A 17,884-nucleotide genomic window follows, 5' to 3' on the forward strand; every position below is an offset into this window, starting at 1 on the left:
ATTCTCTAAGATGGAGGTGGCAGCAAACTGCCTCTCGGCACATCCTCCGACCCTACTGCTGCCCCGTGAACCACTCCTCGGGCAAAGATGAACCTAGTCCCTCGCTGATCTGGTCAACCAGTGGATTAGAAGGATGAGCAGCCCCCTTGCGCCCGTCAGAGTCCTGAGTCCTCCTGGGGCCAAGTTCATCCACCACTGAACCCCTGCTGGCACTTGGCCACTGATTCTAGAAGAGCCCAGGAACAAAAGCAGCACTAACACCCTGGCTCCACCCACTCAACTCTCCAAGGCCTTCCCAAGGTCACTGTGTGGGAGGACAGCTTGCAAAGCAGGTGTTTGCAGGAGCCTTGCCAAGGCAACTTGTATTTTTAACTCTCCATCAGCCTACGTAAGTGGCTGCGCCGTCTGCAGTGCAGCGGAGCCTGGTGAACAGCAGGCAGTGGGGACAGGTTCAACTGCTCAGTGACAAGGATCGGATCCACACACGACCTGTTCCCATTAGCAAAGCACACAAAGAACTTTCCAGTCCCTTGGATCAGAAAATAATGGAATTGTTTTGCTAAAGTCTAGCAATAATTCATTTCCTGAGAGGGTGCTTGGCCAAAATTGGAAGCTGTTGTCATCTTACTCCGTTCCCTTATCCATAATTCATGTTTAACGTGCCTGCAGAAGGTTTCCCCTGAGCGTCTCGTATCAGATTTCCATTACATAGCCCTTTCGTAAACCTACCCAACTGTCATGTTTGTGTCAAATTGCCGCATTCCTTTAACAGCCAAAAGCTGAGTTCTGGTAGCTTTTCCGCAGGGTAACAGGGCAACAGAGGACTAGATCCCACTTTCGACCTGATTCCTGGGAAATGGGTGGAGCACGTGGGGAGAGGTGACCTCACCCTTCATCCCACAGGCTGCGGACACTGTCCCTGCTCCGTCTCCTCCACCCACAGCCAGAGGCCCTCAAAGCACTGACTTCAAATATTTGACTTAGCACTGACTGCTGCCTCTTCTAGTCACGGATATAATTCCTGATAGAAGGAAAGCTGTAAAACAAGTGCACTCGACGTATCAATTTGCGTATTTTAGAACAAATTCTAAAACACCACCTGTGGGCTGTTTCCGATGAGGTGTCCTGTCCGGGGCGAGGATGCTGCTGCTCTTGCTCTGCAGTTAGGGTCTCTGCAGCTAGAAAGCCCTTCGTGGGCACGCCCGCCAGTCCAGCAGGGAACAGGAGCCCTTTCTGAGCCACCTGCCTTGGTCCTGAGCAGACCGTGCTGCCCAGACGGCTGTCCCGATCCCCGAGCCCAGAGCAATGAGTCGGTCTTTCTAATCAGAGGTCAGCACCCTGGGGAACACCCACCCTTCCTAGGAACAGCTCTGCACCAACCAACAGTTAACCCTGATCACTTCCTGAATGACCGAATGAGTGGAAACACCACCTCGAGCACACGGTGCCCTGGGAGCCGGGAGGAGAGCCCCAGGTGGACTCTGCCACCCTCGCTCTGGCGGAGAGAAGCCCCAACCCTGCCGATCAGAGGACACCCTCAGTGACTGGGAACAAGTCAGCTTTCTTTTGAGCAGCATGGACTGGGCTCATGGTGAATAAATCTCATTTTAATTAGCAGTTTAGGTAAGCCAGGGCCCAAAGCTTCAAAGACATTAGGCCGGCCCTCGGAGGTCTGAACCAGTGCAAATGCTTGCCCAGTGCCTGCAGTAGCCGCACTGCCTAAACGAAGACTCGGCAGGAGGGCCAATGGGAGATCTATTATTTATAAAACACTTTACATTAATGAACTGCCTTTGTTGAAAGCCAAAATGGAAGCAAACTGGGGGACTCCCTGAACATCCAAGCCTCTGGAGGCCATGCCCGCAGTCCTGCTGCCCAGTGACTCCCTGGGCCCCTGGCTGTCCGTGGAGGGCAGGGAAGGCACACGAGGTGGGAGGAGTGGGGGCTGCACTTGCACGCGCAAGGTTGCGGCACCTAAAGAGGACCAGATCTGTGATACCAGGCCTTCTTCGATTCCTCCTGCTGGCAGCCAGGAACCCCAGGGTGTCAGCAACTGATCCCAGCCGCAGGGTGGAGTGGGGGGAGGTCACATCCCACTTTCCCACCAACTGCTGGCGCCTGGAGGTTAGGAAGCTGGGGCCTCCGCCTTCCCCCGACCTACTGCCTTGAAAATGTCAAAATTTTTGTGGAATTAAGTGCTAGTCTAGGAACGAAAAGCAGAGCTCTGGACAGGACCGAAGACAGCTCTGTACTTACCAGAGGTGGGGCCGCACTGCCTCTCACAGCCCATCTGCGCATCGGGTCCCTGGAGGCTGGCCTTCCTCAGGCTGAGCTGGGGTGGGAGGCTGGTCCAGTCCTGCCAGGTGCCCTAGGGACAGGATGCCCGTGTCAGGGTCAGCTCTCACTGACTGCCGCCCTTGGGACGTCTGCTCTTCCACACTGTCCTCTGGGCTATGTGCTCACACTTCCCTTAACTCTCCTCACTGCTCTGTTTTTGCTTTTAATTTAAATACAGACATCAACCTCATCCTAAACAACAAATCTGCCTGTGTGTGCAGGACACAGCGCTGGGGGTGCCAGAGGAAGGGCTGACACGCCTGCCTCAGGGAAAGGGGCCCGGCCTAGGATGGAGGCTCCAGGGTGTGCCTTTTACATTCTGAACCCCAGCATGTGGGTATAAGATGGATAAAGCACACTTAATAGCAAACCCGTGGATTAAAAATTCAAGACTGCAACTTGGTTAATAGCAAGTAGCCAATTATCAGGGAGCCTTGGAAGGCCAGGAACTCGCCTCCCAGCGAGTCGGTGAAAGGAGCTACCAGGAGGAGGCCCGGAACATCAGCGGTGACCAGCCATCGTGGCGATGGCAGCGCTGCCCTGAGTCAGCAGGTCGCCTGGGCACCGCTGAATGCCAGCCCGCTGCCAACTCACGGGCTGCGGCCACCAACCGAGATGAACGACCTTTGTTCCCTTCCCCCCAACATCAGAAGGAGCTGTGGGAGATGCTTACCTGGGGCTGTCACTTTCCCACTGCCACCTCACCGAGGACTGCAGAGCGTGGGGCTGTGTAGCCAGTCCCGTCCTGACCAAGGGCCACAGGGCACACCCAGCCTGATTGTCGGGAGCCAGTGCGCCAGGCTCCGACCGCCGGCATCCCCAGCACTGTGGGGCGAGCTGGGTGGTCTCCGCAGGCACCTGGCCCAGGCTCAGGGCTCCACACGTCTTCTCCTTGGGTCTGAATATCTGGTCATGCCACTGAGGAAGCCCCACCACCCAAGTCCCGGCCCCCGCAGGGCGAGGAGTGGCTCTTCCTTAATTTACTGCCTAGGGTTGAGAAGGCAGATAAATTCCCGGCACTTACGCAGGAAAAACAGCAAAGGAAAAACAGCAAACGTTTCACCCAAAATAAACCAAAAAGGGAGGGGAAAAAAATCCCCTTTCAAATCAGCCTTTGAAAACCAACCAGCCGCTGCTTCCTCCTCGTCAGCCTCGGGCCCCCAGAGAGCCAGGCCTCGTGCACAGACGTGAGGAACAGACAGGAGCCACGTTCTGTAACAAACCCTTTTTCTTTTTTATTAGAAATAAAAACAGCGAAGTCCCACATACCGTATACCCTGTGAGAAAACGAGGAGTGAGGAGTGTTGACTATTTACAAGAGCTGGAGCAGAGGGGCCCCCCGAGCCCCGCAGCCCCGGTCGGGGCCCCGGTCCCGGTGCGGGTTCTGCGTGGGGCGGGGCGCTCAGTGGCACAGGGCGATGGTTTCCATGTTAAGGAAGCGGACGTGCATCTTGGTCTCGATGTCTATCCCTTGCCAGATCTGGAAAGGACGGAGCAGCGTGAGCGGCCGTCCCCCCACCACCCTCTTCCGCCACCGACTGAGATGCTCCCACGGGTGACAGCGGAGCACTGTTTCAAGACTGTGAGCAACGTGTGGAAGAGAAACTTCTATCTGCCTTTTTGTGCTCTGACATTTGGATTCTTTCTGGATTGTCACGGCAAGTTATTATTAAGTACTGAATCCAAGCTCTTAGCTGAAGTCATTTGAATCCCACCCACCACTTCAGGCTCTGATATTCATGCAGATTCCTCAACCCCGTTAAACCTCCTTTGCACCAGTAAAATGTTGAGACCACCACCCCTGCCGCCCACGCACAGGATGTTGTGGGGGCTCCAGTGGAGTCACCCACAGAAGCAGTCTCTGAACTATTAGGGGCCATGCAGTTGTCAGGTTTCACTAAGCCATCAGCATTAATTAAAAGGTGACAACCTATATAGGTCTTTAGAACCTCCCAGGGACGGGACAGGTCACCGTGTTCTAGACGGACAAGCTCATGCCCAGACAAGGGAATTTCTGCCAAAGACCACGTCCGTTGCCACATATCTGGTACTAGCACTGCCGTCATGGCCCATCCTGGCCAGGGCCCTGGGCATTCAGGCTCCCAGACCCTGCCCGCCACACCAGGAAGCCCTAGCGCGCCCAGGACTGTGCTCGCCCGCTCAGAGCCCAGGAGGACCATGGGTGGAGAGATGGAGGGAAGGATGAGAAGAGGAGTAAAGGGATGTAGAGGGTGGTGACTTGTCACTGTCTCCCCGCTTATGTAGCAACTTCAGGCTCGAGCTGTCACCCTCAACATCTCCAGAGATAGCCACAAGGCCAGGGAAAAGCAGAGCCCTCTGGCCACCCAAGCCACAAGGAGGACTCAGCACATTTCTTGCCACAGTCACATGCCCAGGGTCCCAGGTCCCCCAGTGCTTTCCCTGTTAGATGGACAAGACATTCCCAGAAAAAGATACCTGATGCCTGGGGGGGTTTCTGCCAAGTGCCAGGTGGCAAGAGGATGACAGTGGAGTGCAGAGAATGGGAGGGGCCAGCTAGTCAGGAAAAGCCTCCAAGGTCATGGACTTGGGAGCACTAGAGGCATGGCCAGGGGCGGGGGCCAGCCTCCTGGGGAGGAAGCTTGGTTTCTCAGGCCAAAAAAGGAATTCATCCTGTCTTCTGGCTTAAAGCAGCAACCCCTCCTCCCTGGCCTCCCTGGCCTCCCGACTCCTTATCCTGGTTCCTGCTAGAGTGTATCACATTCCCGGAGAGCAGCCTCGACACAAGCCAAGGTGACCTGTGGCACAAACGTCAATTCTGGCTTCACCTGCTCTGCCCGCCCTGCCCAGCCCTGGGGTAGGGCACATCTGAGGGAGGAGGGAGCCTGCCCACCCCGGGCCCAGCAGTCCCTCCAGTCTTCCCCTCGGGCCTGGGCCTGTGCGCCTGGCCCCTTCCTCTTGCTACGACTGGCCATGGTGGTGGTGCAGACTTTGGGGGAGTGCCCAGTGGAGCTGCACCATGGCTCCCTGGGGCTGGGGCCACCTGAGTCCCCGGCCCTGCCCCGGACACAGGCCTGTTTCCCCCAGGGCCACCCAGGAGGTGGGGGTTGGCAGCTGGACCAGGAGCCCCTGGGTGTCGTTCCCATGACTTCCCATCTTCCTCACCTCCTGGAAAGGGCTAGGGGACACTGCTGTTGGGACGCTCTGCGCCGAAGTGTGGGCAGGGCATGGGGGCTCCACTTCCTGCCACGGGGACCTGCCTATCAGGGCAGCGAGAGGCCCCAGTTCCCAGCGGAGAGGCATGTCTGTAGCAGTGAAGGCTGGGCGAAGCCGGAACATCCACTAGCCGGGGTGGGGGTGGGGGTGGGGGGCAGCTGGACAGACAGCACTGTCTACCAGCCCCAGTTAAGGGCACAGCAGGGGCAGAACCGCACGCGGTCAGCACCAGTGTGTGCTTCTGAGAAGAGCTAGTCTCGTGTAGGCATAGAACATTCCAGAACCCCGGTTCCGACCGTCAGCAGAGATGCTTCTGAGAAGGGGGACCAGGGACTCACAGAGGAGACAGGTGGAGTTGTCCTAGTAGGCCCTTTTGTACTTGCTAAGTTGTTTTGACCGTCTGTGACTATCATCACCCTTTCAATGGAAATGATTAAAACCAGTTTAAATTGTTTTAAAGGCCACACCCAGGCTTGACCTCTTTCTAAGAGATGCCTGTCTCTTGACCAGCAGGGTCCCCCTCACACCCGCAGTGCAGCCCACGTGCCCACCCCCACCGCTGGGTACCCACCTTCAGGAAGTCATCAAAGGTGATCCCCTCATACACCTGATCAGGCTCCTGGGGACAGAGCACAGAGGCCGTGAGTGGCTTCTGCCCAGAGACTCCATCCCTCCCCCGACCTCCTCCCCAACCCAGTACAGAAGGTTGGGGCTGGTTAGCAGAATTACAAGAACACGGAAAACGTTCTGCACTGTTCACCTCCAGCTTGAGGCCACTCACCCTGAACTCCAACGTTCCCTGCTCTGGCTTGATGGTGGGATGGAGGGCTTTTCGGGCTCAGCAGGGCTCCACCCATGCCCTCAGGGAGGACAGGGTGGAGGAGGGTGGAAAGGGAAGGGGGACGGGCACAAAGGCAGGTCCCTCCTCCCGGCATCGCCACCTCCAGCCACTTCCCAGAAGCACAGCCACCAACAGACACCTCCTACCATTCCTTGGTCCTGTCTCATCAAACCAGTCTTACCAAGACCAGCTCTAGGCTAATCTGCATTCCAGACCGCTGGGGAGAGGGCCAAGGGAATAAAGGTCTGGCCCGTGCGCTCGCCGTGATGACATCTCGCCCCAGAGCCCCTCACCTGCCGAGTCCCTGGCAGTGCCAGTCCCTGCACATGGGTGCATGATGTAAGTGGGGCTCCTGCTCCTCACGCTGTGACTCTCACGACTGAGTCCCCAAAACCCCTCACCCCTTGCCTGCATGCCCTTTGTGACAGAGAAACCTGAGCTGACACCCCATTGCCCATCGATACAAGCCCAGCCAAATAAATCATGGTCATCTGGGCTATGGATTCCCACGCACCACGAAGAAGGGGTCGATGTAGGTGTGCCGATACGGAAAGGCCCCAGGACACATAACGCAGTGGAAAGAAACAAATGAGGAGTGGAAACGCGTCTGCAGATTCTTCCCTACACCACTAACCAGACGCCACCACCTGCGAGGTGGATGTGAGGCGTCAGCGTGGGGCAGCAGAAGCCGCAGCAGTTCAATTCCATTTTATATGAACCTAAACTCAGAGACACACATGTACACGTTGGTATATGTCAGGAAAAGCCCGACGGAGGGCAGTTCTCTTCAGGGAGAAGGACGAGGGCGGATGGCAGGAGGGCAGTGAGAGATGCCGTTGTTTCTGCACCTCTGAAACCCGCTCCCACGTGCATGTGAGGGAGCACCGGCGGGCACCCGCCGAGTGTTTGCTAAGTGCGCTTTACAAATGTTACTACTAACACCTACCGAGGCAAACCTCACAGCGGCCCCCAGAGCTGGGTTCTGTTCTGAATCCCGTTTTGGATATGCTTCTTAATTTTGTGAAAAATACTAATTCTCGGAAGGCCTGGGCCAGCCCTGTCCCTAGGGCTCCCCACTCTTCCTGCCCACGGGCAGGGATGGAATTGGCAGCCCCCTGTCTGCCGGCAGCCCCCAGTTCCCAGGGCGGCCGAGGAGAGCTAATTACAGACAAGAACCCCCTGGCCACCCAGGGGGTGGGCACCCAGTAGAAGGATGGCGGATGGAAGGGCTGGGCAGAGGGGAAGCACCCCAGGCCAAAACCCCAGCAAAGCCGTCCCACCCTCAAGTCACAAGAAGGCTTTCCAGAGAAGGCGCTGGAAAGAGATCACTGCTCCAGTCAATAGCCTGCAAGTCCATTAACGCGTGGTGATGAATTGTGCGTCTTCCGAGGGCATCGGCAGCAGGATGCTGTGTCCTCCGAGGCCGGACAGTACCGAACAGACATGGCCACCCCTCGCCCTGCGTCTCTGCGCGCACACAGCTCGTCTGTGTCCATCTGGCCAAGGTGACATGTTTTAAGAGCACACAGAGGCTCCGTACGTAAACAGAGGCACACACAGTGAGCGGGTCACACACCCAGGACGCTGCCACGAGCTCTTGAAATGCCTCTGCTTCTGAGGTTGTGCAGGTTTTATGCAGCTCAGCGGCCGCCAGCTGCCACCCAATTTACTACAGCAAATTAAGAAAACTGTCGCCACTCGACACTGGAGTGGGACAGGGAGCAACTCAAAGAAGGAGAGAGCAATTTAATCAAATGGGAGTCTGGCTCGGGTAACCCAGCAGGGATCCCTGCGCTCCCCGCCGCCCATGTCACCAGCCCTTTCTGCGGCAGTTAATTTGCTGAGTGGGGTGGTTTCACCAACGCCGAAGTCTCCCCCGGGCCCCTGAAGCCCACAGGTAAAATACAGGCCAATGAAGTGGCCACAGCCCCTGCCCACAGGGGCCTGCCGTCTCCTGATGACAGGGCTGGGCACAATCAGCAGGTTCCAGCACGAGAACACCCCCTCACCCAGGGCTGGGGCAACCCCACAGCCACTGTAACGACATAGAAGCGCGAAGGGGATGCCTGAGGGGGTCACCCAAAACATCAGGGGACAGAGTCCAAGGAGATGGTCACGGGTCGCCTGCCTGGCCCCTAGGGGCTCAGAGCCCCATGTCGGGGGCTGGCTGGGCTGCACTAGGCCCTATAAGAGTCTACTGAATGCAGCCAAGGTCACTGCCCCCGAACTCCAGAAAATTCTTTAAGTCCCTGAGCCTTGGTCTCCCCACCAGTAAAACAAGGCTACAACTCTATGAAGGATGCACGTGAGGCTCCCAGCATGGTGCCTGCACATGCTCTGTGGTCATCCGACAGGGGAGGAGTTTTGGGGGGTGCCTGGCTGCCTGGAGCCTGCTGGGGCGGTACCTCCCAGGGCCCCCACCCGACAATAGCACCATCTGAGCTCATACAAATCCGTTATACCCCTTCCCTGGCCATTCATTACTGCACCCTCTGCTTCAACGGCTCTGCCCTGGGGGTGACTCTGCCCCCACTCCACCATGAGGGACATTAGGCCATCTCTGGAGACATTTCTGGTTGTCACTAGAAGGTGTGTGTGACTGGCATCTAGAGGATAGAGGCCAGGAACACTGCTCAACACCCCAACGCCCCCAGGACGGCCTCACATGTCAACAGTGCCGGGGGAGACACCCACGCTCACTCACCTGACTTCACCCCAGGCCTGACAGCACGGCTCTGAGAAACCACCTGGCCACTTCTACACCCGTGGGACCGTGACAAGCCTCAGACGTGTCCGGCAGTGGTCCAGCTCATGCTCACACGGTCCTGCCTACCTTCCACCCCCATCATGGCTCGAGTGCAGGCCCCAACCTGGGCCACAGTGGCAGCCTCAAAAGTGCCTCCCTCCTCCTGTCTCGGCCAGATCCTCTCCTCTCCTCTGGGGCCCAGCCGGGCCTCCTACCCTCCTCAAGGCACAAGCCCCGATGGCCGAGTCCTACCCTCTGGTTCATCCACACCCCACGGCTCCCAGCTCCTCACTGGACCCCAGAGCTCCCTGCTAAGCCTGACCTCCAGGTCACAAAGCCCCTCATTACTAGACAAATCAATGAGAGAGAGACCCTGCTGTCCACCCACCCGGCCTGGAGCTATGCCAGGGGCTACCCATGGGCCTGGGCAGGTTACACAGCTGGGTCTACGGCCCCCAAAGCCCAGCCGCCCCTGCCTGGCATGGCCCTCTGGGGGTGGGACCTCCAGTGGGTCTCCTGGGGGAACAGGAAAACAGTGAGAGGCCTCTGAGCACTGCTTTGTGCCAGGCCTGTTGGTCTCTGCCCTCCAGGGCCTTCCAGAAACACAGACTGTAACCAGGGCACCCATGGCAGGCCAGGTCAGCAGAGGGAGGTGGGGATCTGGGGGTCGCGGCCCCGGGAGCCCTCACCATCTGGCCCACACAGACGCTGGCTGCCTCCATCATGGCCCCGTCGGCGATGGAGCGCGCTGACTCCTTCTCGATGTGGGGGTTTCCTGAGAGCAGCTCCTCCACCACCTGCCGGGCGGGGCAGAGAGACCGTGACCTCGGGCCTCCGTCCAGGCCGCAGGGCAGGGAGGCACCGGGGCCCTGGCGGGCGCGGGAGCACACTTTACATTTCGGTACTCTTCCAGGGTGATGCGGCCGTCGCTGTCCGAGTCATACATGTGGAACAGAACTGGGGTGGAAGAGGGGCTGAGTCAGGCGAGGTTGAGGGGAGCCCTGGGTCCCCCGCCCCCCAACCTTCCCCCAACTCCAACTGAGCAAAAGACCCTAGTAATGCAACCTCAGTGCCAAAACCATAGTGGCCAAGGGCAGGAGCCATGTGGCCAGACTGATCGCTTCTTCAGTGGTGACCTTGGGCAAGCGGCCTAACTTCTCTGAGCCTCGGTGTCCCCATCTGTAAGATGGGGTAACGACATGTCTACTGCATGGTGCTGCAAGGTGAGCGAGGCTGGAGCACGGGACACTGTGCGTGCAGACGACGTGACAGTCTCATAACGTGAAGCCATATCAGTGTTACTTCAAAGTGTCATTCCCTACAGACCCAAGAGGGCGGCTGTCACCACAGGCCCGTGGCAGGTCGTGGACCCCGCTGCCTACAACCCGGCCCATGGCTGATCTGGGCCGGCCCCTGATGGCACGAGGGGCACTGGCGCCTCCTCTGGTTATTTCACGCTTAGTGACATCACATGGTTCCTCTACTGACATTGCTCAGCATCCCGCAGCCCAGCAGAGCTACGAGCTGACGGGGAGGTGACCTCTCCACCCCCGGCTGAGCCTCCAGGAGCCTCCAGCTCACGAGGTCCTTGGCCCTGGCATTTATCCAGCCCCGCACTGTGCGAACACCTCCCTTCATCCTCACACGACCCCGTGAGCCCAGCTCACAGGAGGTAAGGCGTCTGCCCACAGCCTCCCCATTAAGGGAGGGGCAGAGATTTGAACCGGAGTCTGTCCCATTCCACAGCCCCCATGAATGACCCCTGACCTGTCCCTTGGAACAATCTGGAAGCTGGGTAGACACCAGGCGCCACCCCCCTGCCCCCAACAGCTCACTACACAACCGGAGCTAAGTATAGCCCAGCCCTGTGTTTACATTCCCTGCAGACGTCGCCGCCTTGGGACGGGTGAAGGAGTCATGGGAAAGTGCATGGCGGCGGGGCAGGAGGAGGTGGGATGGAGGCCACCCTGGTCCGTGACTAAACTTGCTCAGAAGCCCAGGGCCAGCGGAGGCTCCTCTGGGACAGACGGTCCCCACGGAGGCCGCCCAGTGAAGCTGCGTAGGGTGGCGGGGGATGGGCCAGGGAGGCGGAGAAAGGAACTTCTCCAGCATCCCTGACTGCCTGGGTGATCTCATCCAGCCTCAGAACCACCCGTGTCCACAGCTCTCATCCCCACCACCAGGTCCGAGGTCACCCGGCTGCTTAGTGTTGGGACCAGGACTGATGGCTCTTTTCCCATCACCCACACACCCCTTCTAGTCCCAGAAAACCACCAGCTGCTGGGTCAAGTGTGCCCTGGGGAGGGGACCCAGGACACCCACATCGCAGCTTCTCTTTCCGGCAGAGCTGCACCTGCTCCTCGTCCATGGCGATGTCGATGGGCCGGAAGTAGGACATGATGGTCAGGAAGTCCTCGAAGTTGATCTCATCGGCCAGGCCGCTGGGTCCCTTGCGCAGGTTCCTGCGGGAACAACGAGGGGGTGTCAGAGACGCATTAAGAACGGACTCTTGTCCTTTGGCTGCCAACAGCTCTCAAGAACCCAGCCCTTCCGGGCACATGCACCGCCTACGATGGCTGTCCCAGCCTTGGGTTCTGTTTCCCAGCAACCTGCTCAGGGAAAAACCGGGGCCCCCAGAGAGTTTAGTCCCACCCCGCGCTGCCCTCTCCCAAGAACTCACTGGCTGGGGGGCTGGGACAGGGGTACACAGTCAACTGCTACTGGGAAGCTGGGAAGGAGGGCTGCCCAGGTGTGCTTCAATGCACAGAGCCAAGCCCTCACACATGGGACACCGAGGCAGTAATTCACCAAGGTATACCTCTAGACTCTTTCCTTTAGATCAGGGGCCAGCAGCCTGCAGCCTGGGGGCCAAATCCCACCTGCCACCTATGGCCCATGAGCTAAGAAAGGTTTTTACGTTTTTATACAGTTGAAAAAAATGTTTGAAAAGAATTTAAAAAAAAAAAAAAAAAGAATCGTACCTCATGGCAAGTGGAATCTACATGAAATTCAAATTTCAGCCTCCATAAATAAAGTTTTATTGGCACACAGCCAGGCCCATTCATTTACATATGTGGCTGTGTTCAAGCTAGGAAGACAGAGTTGAGCAGTTGTGACGGAGACCATGCGGCCCACAAAGCCTAAAATATTTACTCTCTGGCCTTTTAGAGAAAAAGTTTGCCAATTCCTGCTCTCTCTTGGCTGTCTGAAACTCCAGCACAGTGATCAGTTGCAGGCAGCTCTGAGATCATCTGTTTCCTACCAGAGAGCAATGTTCACCTGTGGCTGCAGGTTTTCTAATATGTCAGGGCAGGTTTGAGGTTGTCTGTATGCAGGTGCTTTTCTGAAGGGGCAGCGCCCCGCAGGCTGGGTCTGCCCCATGCCTAGCACACGGCGGGGACTCAGCCAGTGTGTGAGTGCGTCAAGAGGCCATCGGGCACAGGTCCTGGCGGAGAAGAGTTTTGAGAAAACAACCTGGAGACGACTTGCACCAAACATGGGCTCCTGACCCATCACTGTCAAACCCCCTTCACTGACTGACTCCCGCAGGGCCAGGCTGCCAGCGGGCTGACCGGCTGAGGGCTCCCCCTGCCCTCACTGTGCATCCTCGCAAAGAGATAGCCCCCGGCTGGCCCGGGATGACTCACAGTCAAGGGCTAGTGCTTCTCAAATGCACCTGGGCCCCACCTGGGGTCAGGACCACACATTCGCGGGTCTCTCGTAAGGGGTCCACCTTCTCCTTTTCGAGTACCGCCCCTGAAGTGTGCAGCACACTTCACAGTTTAGAAATCTCACTGCTCCCAATCTGATTTTCCATAAAGAGGTGGCGACCAAGCCTGGAACAGGGAAGGCAGGTTGTGAAACAAGAAATCAGAGAGATGAGGTGAGATCGTCCCTGGACTGAGGAAACCTAGTCTTTGAACGTTTTTCTCCATCTTCCCTGAAAGCTTCTATCTTACAAAGGTTTCCCACTGCTCCTCCAGACAGATGTTCAATAATCTGAGTTCTTGCTGTTAGGGGCACAGACCACACTTACAGGGAGTAAAAATAGCCCTGGGATTTTCCAGACTCCTCTGAGGTACTTTTTGCTGCTGGGTTGCACATCCTTCTCAAGGAGCTCAGACTGTAGTGAGAGGGATGAAGATGAGCTCAGGGGGGACACATGACAGGCCCAGGGGCAGGGAGGCCACATCTGTGTCCTTTTCAGGGCAGGTCGAGACCAGGCTGCTTCAGCATCAGGACCCGATTCAGGGGCGAGGGGTCCCTTCCCCTCCTAGTGTCCCTGGTGGGGGGAGCGGTCCACACGGGCCCACATCATGGGCTTTAAAGGCAACGAGAGTACAGAGGCCGAGGAAACCCAGACATAGCACCTGGAGCCAGACCTACCTGCTCTCCACTCTATTTCCAAAACAGGGCACCCAAGGCCAGGGTTGGCAGATGGAAGAATGGGGGCTACATCCAAATCTGCAGCCCAGCACGAGAGCATTGATTTACAGCAGTGTTTTTGCTTCCTTAACTCCATGACCCAGTAAGGAACAGAGCTCTTGGAGGTAGGGCGGACCCCACCCAAACTGCCCTCTAGGACTAGCTTTTTGGCTTTTCCGATCACTGTCCGGTCCCCAAATCATCTTAGGAAGCAAGGCAGATACTGCTATTTCTTGAAAGGAATATCTCATCTCCAGCCCCTCCCTCCCCTCCTTGTCAGCACTTACAGGGCGAGATGTGGAGGGTGCGAGCGCTCTGAGCTGTTCTGGGTCTGGACGGGAAGCTGTTCCTTAACTTGCCCCTCCTTGGTGACTTCTGGGCTGCCTGACTCACCTGGCGCCTCCCTTTCTCCTCACTGTGTCTCTAAGCAGCTGCCCAAGGCTGAGGTCCCAGGACCTACGGGGGGAGGCCATGCCCTCTTCCCTCCCGCATCACCTTCCGATGGCAACTCCCCACAGCAGGTGCCTCACGAGCTGCCCGTGCTGCAGACCAGGAGGCCCTTGCTCCCTCCCCATCACATCCAGTCAGTCACCAGTTTCACTCCTGAGCTTTGCAAAAAGGACATCAGACTCTGTGGCTCCCCCGCTCGATGCCCTTTGGAAGTTCCTCCAGCTCTCGGAGGGACCCGCCCAGCCCAGCCCAGCCCAGCCCAGCCCCCACTCAGGGGCCCGGAGGCTTGTTTCAATGTCCACCTTCTGGACACTCAACATCCCTGATCGACTAAGGCCTCTTCCCCCATCCCTCAGGGGGCTCTGCGCCTGCACCTGCCCTCAACAGCTCTATCCTAACTTCAGAGGCTCCAAGTAGAGGTCTCTCCTGCCCCCGACTGCGCACTGTGGACTCAGGTTTCAGCTCTGGTCCTGCCCACACCCTGATCCCTCGGCAGAGGCTGCGCTCATGGCCACACCTGAATTCCACCCTAAGAGCTAAAAACAACTCCTGGATCTGTTGCCGGCTCCCACAGGTGACCACTGAGGGCAGATTTGTTTTAAGAAATAATTACATATAGTGAAAGGTACAAATCTCACGTTTGGACCAACGTGTGCACCTGTGAAACCTGGCCCCCAGTTAGGAGACCGGAGGCTCCCCCCTTGCCCCTCTCCAGTCTGACCAAGCTCCCTCCTTAGGGTGGCAGCGAGGACGGGAGGACCAGGCCTGCCAGGCTCTTGGCCCCAGGTGGGCTCCACAGGCTGGGGGAAGCGGGGTTCGCCAGTACCTCCAGGGCTGGCATCCTCTCCACGCCCAGAACCCTGGGAAACACCAGTCCCTCCAGCTCCACCCACAGAAGGCTGGGTCCCCGCCAACGTCACACCTGGCCAAGTGTGCATCCAGTGTTTTGGAAACAAGCCTCGTAGACACGTACGAGCCGGCACACGAACACACAAACACACACGCAGGCACATACACCCTCTTCTCACACCAGGTGCCTGCGAGGCTCTGGTCACTCTTCACGGCCTTCCTGGGAGGCCTCCAGCCCAGACAGCCACATCCTCACCCACCCGGGTACCTCCCGGCTCCGCTACCTCTTCTGCTCTGCCTCCTGCCCTCCAGGCCTCCCTCTGAGATTCCGAAGGCAGAACCAGGATGAACAAGGAGAGAGGGGCACTGGACCCCATCACTGATCTGTCACTGACTGTGTGACTTCAAAGATTCCCCCTTTGGCAAATGTGACAATTTGCTGTAAAGATTCCTCTGGTACAGACTCTCTCACCCCCACCCCTAGACCCCACCTACCTCTGTCCTGTTATCCCCTCTCAGGTGTCTCAAAGCTGCCTACCGCAACCCTCCACTCGGGAGCCCTGGCTCCAGCCTGGCGGACCCTGGCTTCAGTCCCCATCTGTAAGATGCAAACCAGGTTCATGCTCTGCACCCCACCTTAAAGCCCATCAGCACCCCACTGCTGCTCTGAGGTTGAAGTCAAGACCCCTCTTGCTGATTTAAGAGCTGCACAATGCAGTCCTGTCCACCCGACACCTCTCTGTGCTCCAGCCAGGCCTCCTCTCTGCCACTCACAGTCCTATACTCTGTGCCACAGGGCCTTTGCACATGCAGTTCTGTTCTCTCTCTGCTTTGCCTAGTTGACTCTCAGGCACTCTTTCCTCAGGGCTCGCCCTGTGGGCCCTGGAGGAAGGCCTCTGCATTTTCTGGGGCAGCCTGAGGAACCCCTAACCCTACCCCATGAACAGATGAGGCTCAGAGTCTTGCTTGGGGCCCCACAGCTGTGGCAGAACCAGAGCTGGGCAGTTCAGGCTCACACAACTTGAAACCTCTCCGGGAAGTCCCTACCCATTACATGGCCTCAGCAGGTCCTATCCCCTCCTACCTATTTCCTCTTTCCTCTTTCTGCCAGTGCTCTCTGTTTCTTAGTGATCTCTGCGGACACAGGGTGTCAGGCCTGGGGCCCTGGTGTGTTTGTCCACAGGCTGCTGCAGCCTGAGGAGGGTGTGCCCACCTTCCACCTCTCAACCAAGCCTCAGACATGTGATCTCCATCCAATCACATGAGTATTTCAACTCCGACCACACTAGACGTCTGGGGCCATAAACTCTGGTCTCAGCCTCAGCTCTGGGATGCTGTCCTTCTCTGCCTCAGTTTCTCCATCTATAAGCCAGAGTGATGAGCCCAATGACAGCTACCCCAGATCTTCAACAAGCACCATCTCAGCGCAGCCTCAGAGCGACCATGAGAGTCAGGTGCTATCATTACCTCCATTCTGTATATGAGGGAACTGAAGCAGCCTCCAAGAAGCCCCCAGTGACCCCTGCCTCCTGGTATGCATGCACCTGTACAGTGCCCCCTCCAAGTTTGGGGTGACCTAGTGACTCACTTCTGATGAAGAGAATATAGCAAAAGTGATGGGAGGTTTTGCAAGATTAAGTTACCAAAAGATGGTGTCTTCCATCCCAGATGCCCGATCTCTCTCCCTCTCTCTCACTGGAACATCTGACTGGGGGAAGCCAGCTGCCACAAGTGGTATCCCTAGGGACCAGTCCATGAGACGCCTCCAGCCATGTGAGTGAGCTCGGAGGCAGAGCCTCCCCCAGTGGAGCCTTCAAGTGACTGCAGCCCCAGCTGACCCACCCTGAGACCAAGAACCCAGATCCCTGATGCATAGAAATAGTGGGCTAATAAACATGTATTGTTTTAAACTGCTAAGTTTGGGGGGTGATTTGTTACACAGCTATAGCTAACTAATACAGAGGCCTAGAGAGACTGAGTGAGCTGTCCCAAGTCACCCAGCTACGAGTCCAGGCCTGCCAGACCCCGGACCTGTGCTTGTAGCTCCTACCTGACACAGCCCCCTCTTCTCTGTGTCAGCTTAAGGGGCTGTTCTGAGCACACAATTAATGCTAGAACTTACCAAGGCAAAATGCCCCCGCCGAGAACAAAGCCACCCACCATCAGTGGTGCCAGAAGGGCCCACCTGTTGTCGAAGAAGGCACGGATGATTTTGGATCGGATCGGGTTGAGCTCCAGGTCAGGGACGTTGTTGAAGTTCTCCTTGCTTTGTTCCAAGGAGGAGAGGCACCGGGAAAAGAATGAGAAAAGAAAGTGATGTCAGAGGGCGTGTTCATCGCTTATCAACTGTGATTTTTATCCTGAGCAGGTCCCATGAGAACAGAGTTGAGAGATAAGACTGGAGTGTTCTGCGTTGATCTGCCTCCTTGTCTGACCTTCGGGCTGGTGGGAGCAGGGAGGGTCTTTGTGCATCTGATAAAGGTCCTGGACATCCACCCACCCCACCCAGGAAGACACAGCAACACAAGATCAGCACCCCATTCCAAGGTGTCAGAGGTCCCCCCAAGGCCCGTCGCAGACCCCAGGTAGGGAAGCCCCACATTGGGCCTTCTGGAATTGGAGCAGCAGGATGCTGGCTTGGAGACCTGGAAGACAGTCTGGCAGGTCCTCAACGGGTGAAACGTGGAGTTACCATGTGACCCAGTGACTCCACTCCCAGGTATATACCTGGGTATACACCCCAGAGAAATGGAAACATCCATCCACATAAAAACTTGTCCGTGAATGTTCAGAGCAGCATTCCTCCTAACAGCCATAAAGTACAACCATCTCAAGTGTCTACCAACAGGTAACTGAAGAAACATGATCTACTCATACAATGGAGTATTATTCAGCCGTAAAAAGAAATGAACTATGGACGCATGCTACAACACGGGCAGACCTTGGGGACAAGATGCTAAGTGAAAGAAGCCAGACACAAAAAGCCACACAATGTATGATTTCATTTATATGAAATGTTTGAGATAAGTAAATTCACAGAG

At 57.0% G+C, this 17,884-nt stretch overlaps 1 protein-coding gene across 1 annotated transcript in view; it reads right to left on the reverse strand.

Moving 5' to 3' along the window:
- Positions 1-3,547: 3,547 nt before the first annotated feature.
- TESC (tescalcin) overlaps positions 3,548-17,884 on the reverse strand; it is a 47,182-nt gene continuing 32,845 nt past the window's right edge. Inside the window, 6 exon segments of the mRNA XM_064480951.1 lie at positions 3,548-3,817; positions 6,104-6,151; positions 9,809-9,916; positions 10,015-10,076; positions 11,442-11,581; positions 17,029-17,109. Coding sequence (XP_064337021.1) covers positions 3,740-3,817; positions 6,104-6,151; positions 9,809-9,916; positions 10,015-10,076; positions 11,442-11,581; positions 17,029-17,109 — 517 coding nt within the window. The 3' untranslated portion in view covers positions 3,548-3,739.

The sequence above is a fragment of the Camelus dromedarius genome, chromosome 31 (genome assembly GCF_036321535.1).
Source record: "Camelus dromedarius isolate mCamDro1 chromosome 31, mCamDro1.pat, whole genome shotgun sequence".
NCBI classification, from domain to species: domain Eukaryota; kingdom Metazoa; phylum Chordata; class Mammalia; order Artiodactyla; family Camelidae; genus Camelus; species Camelus dromedarius.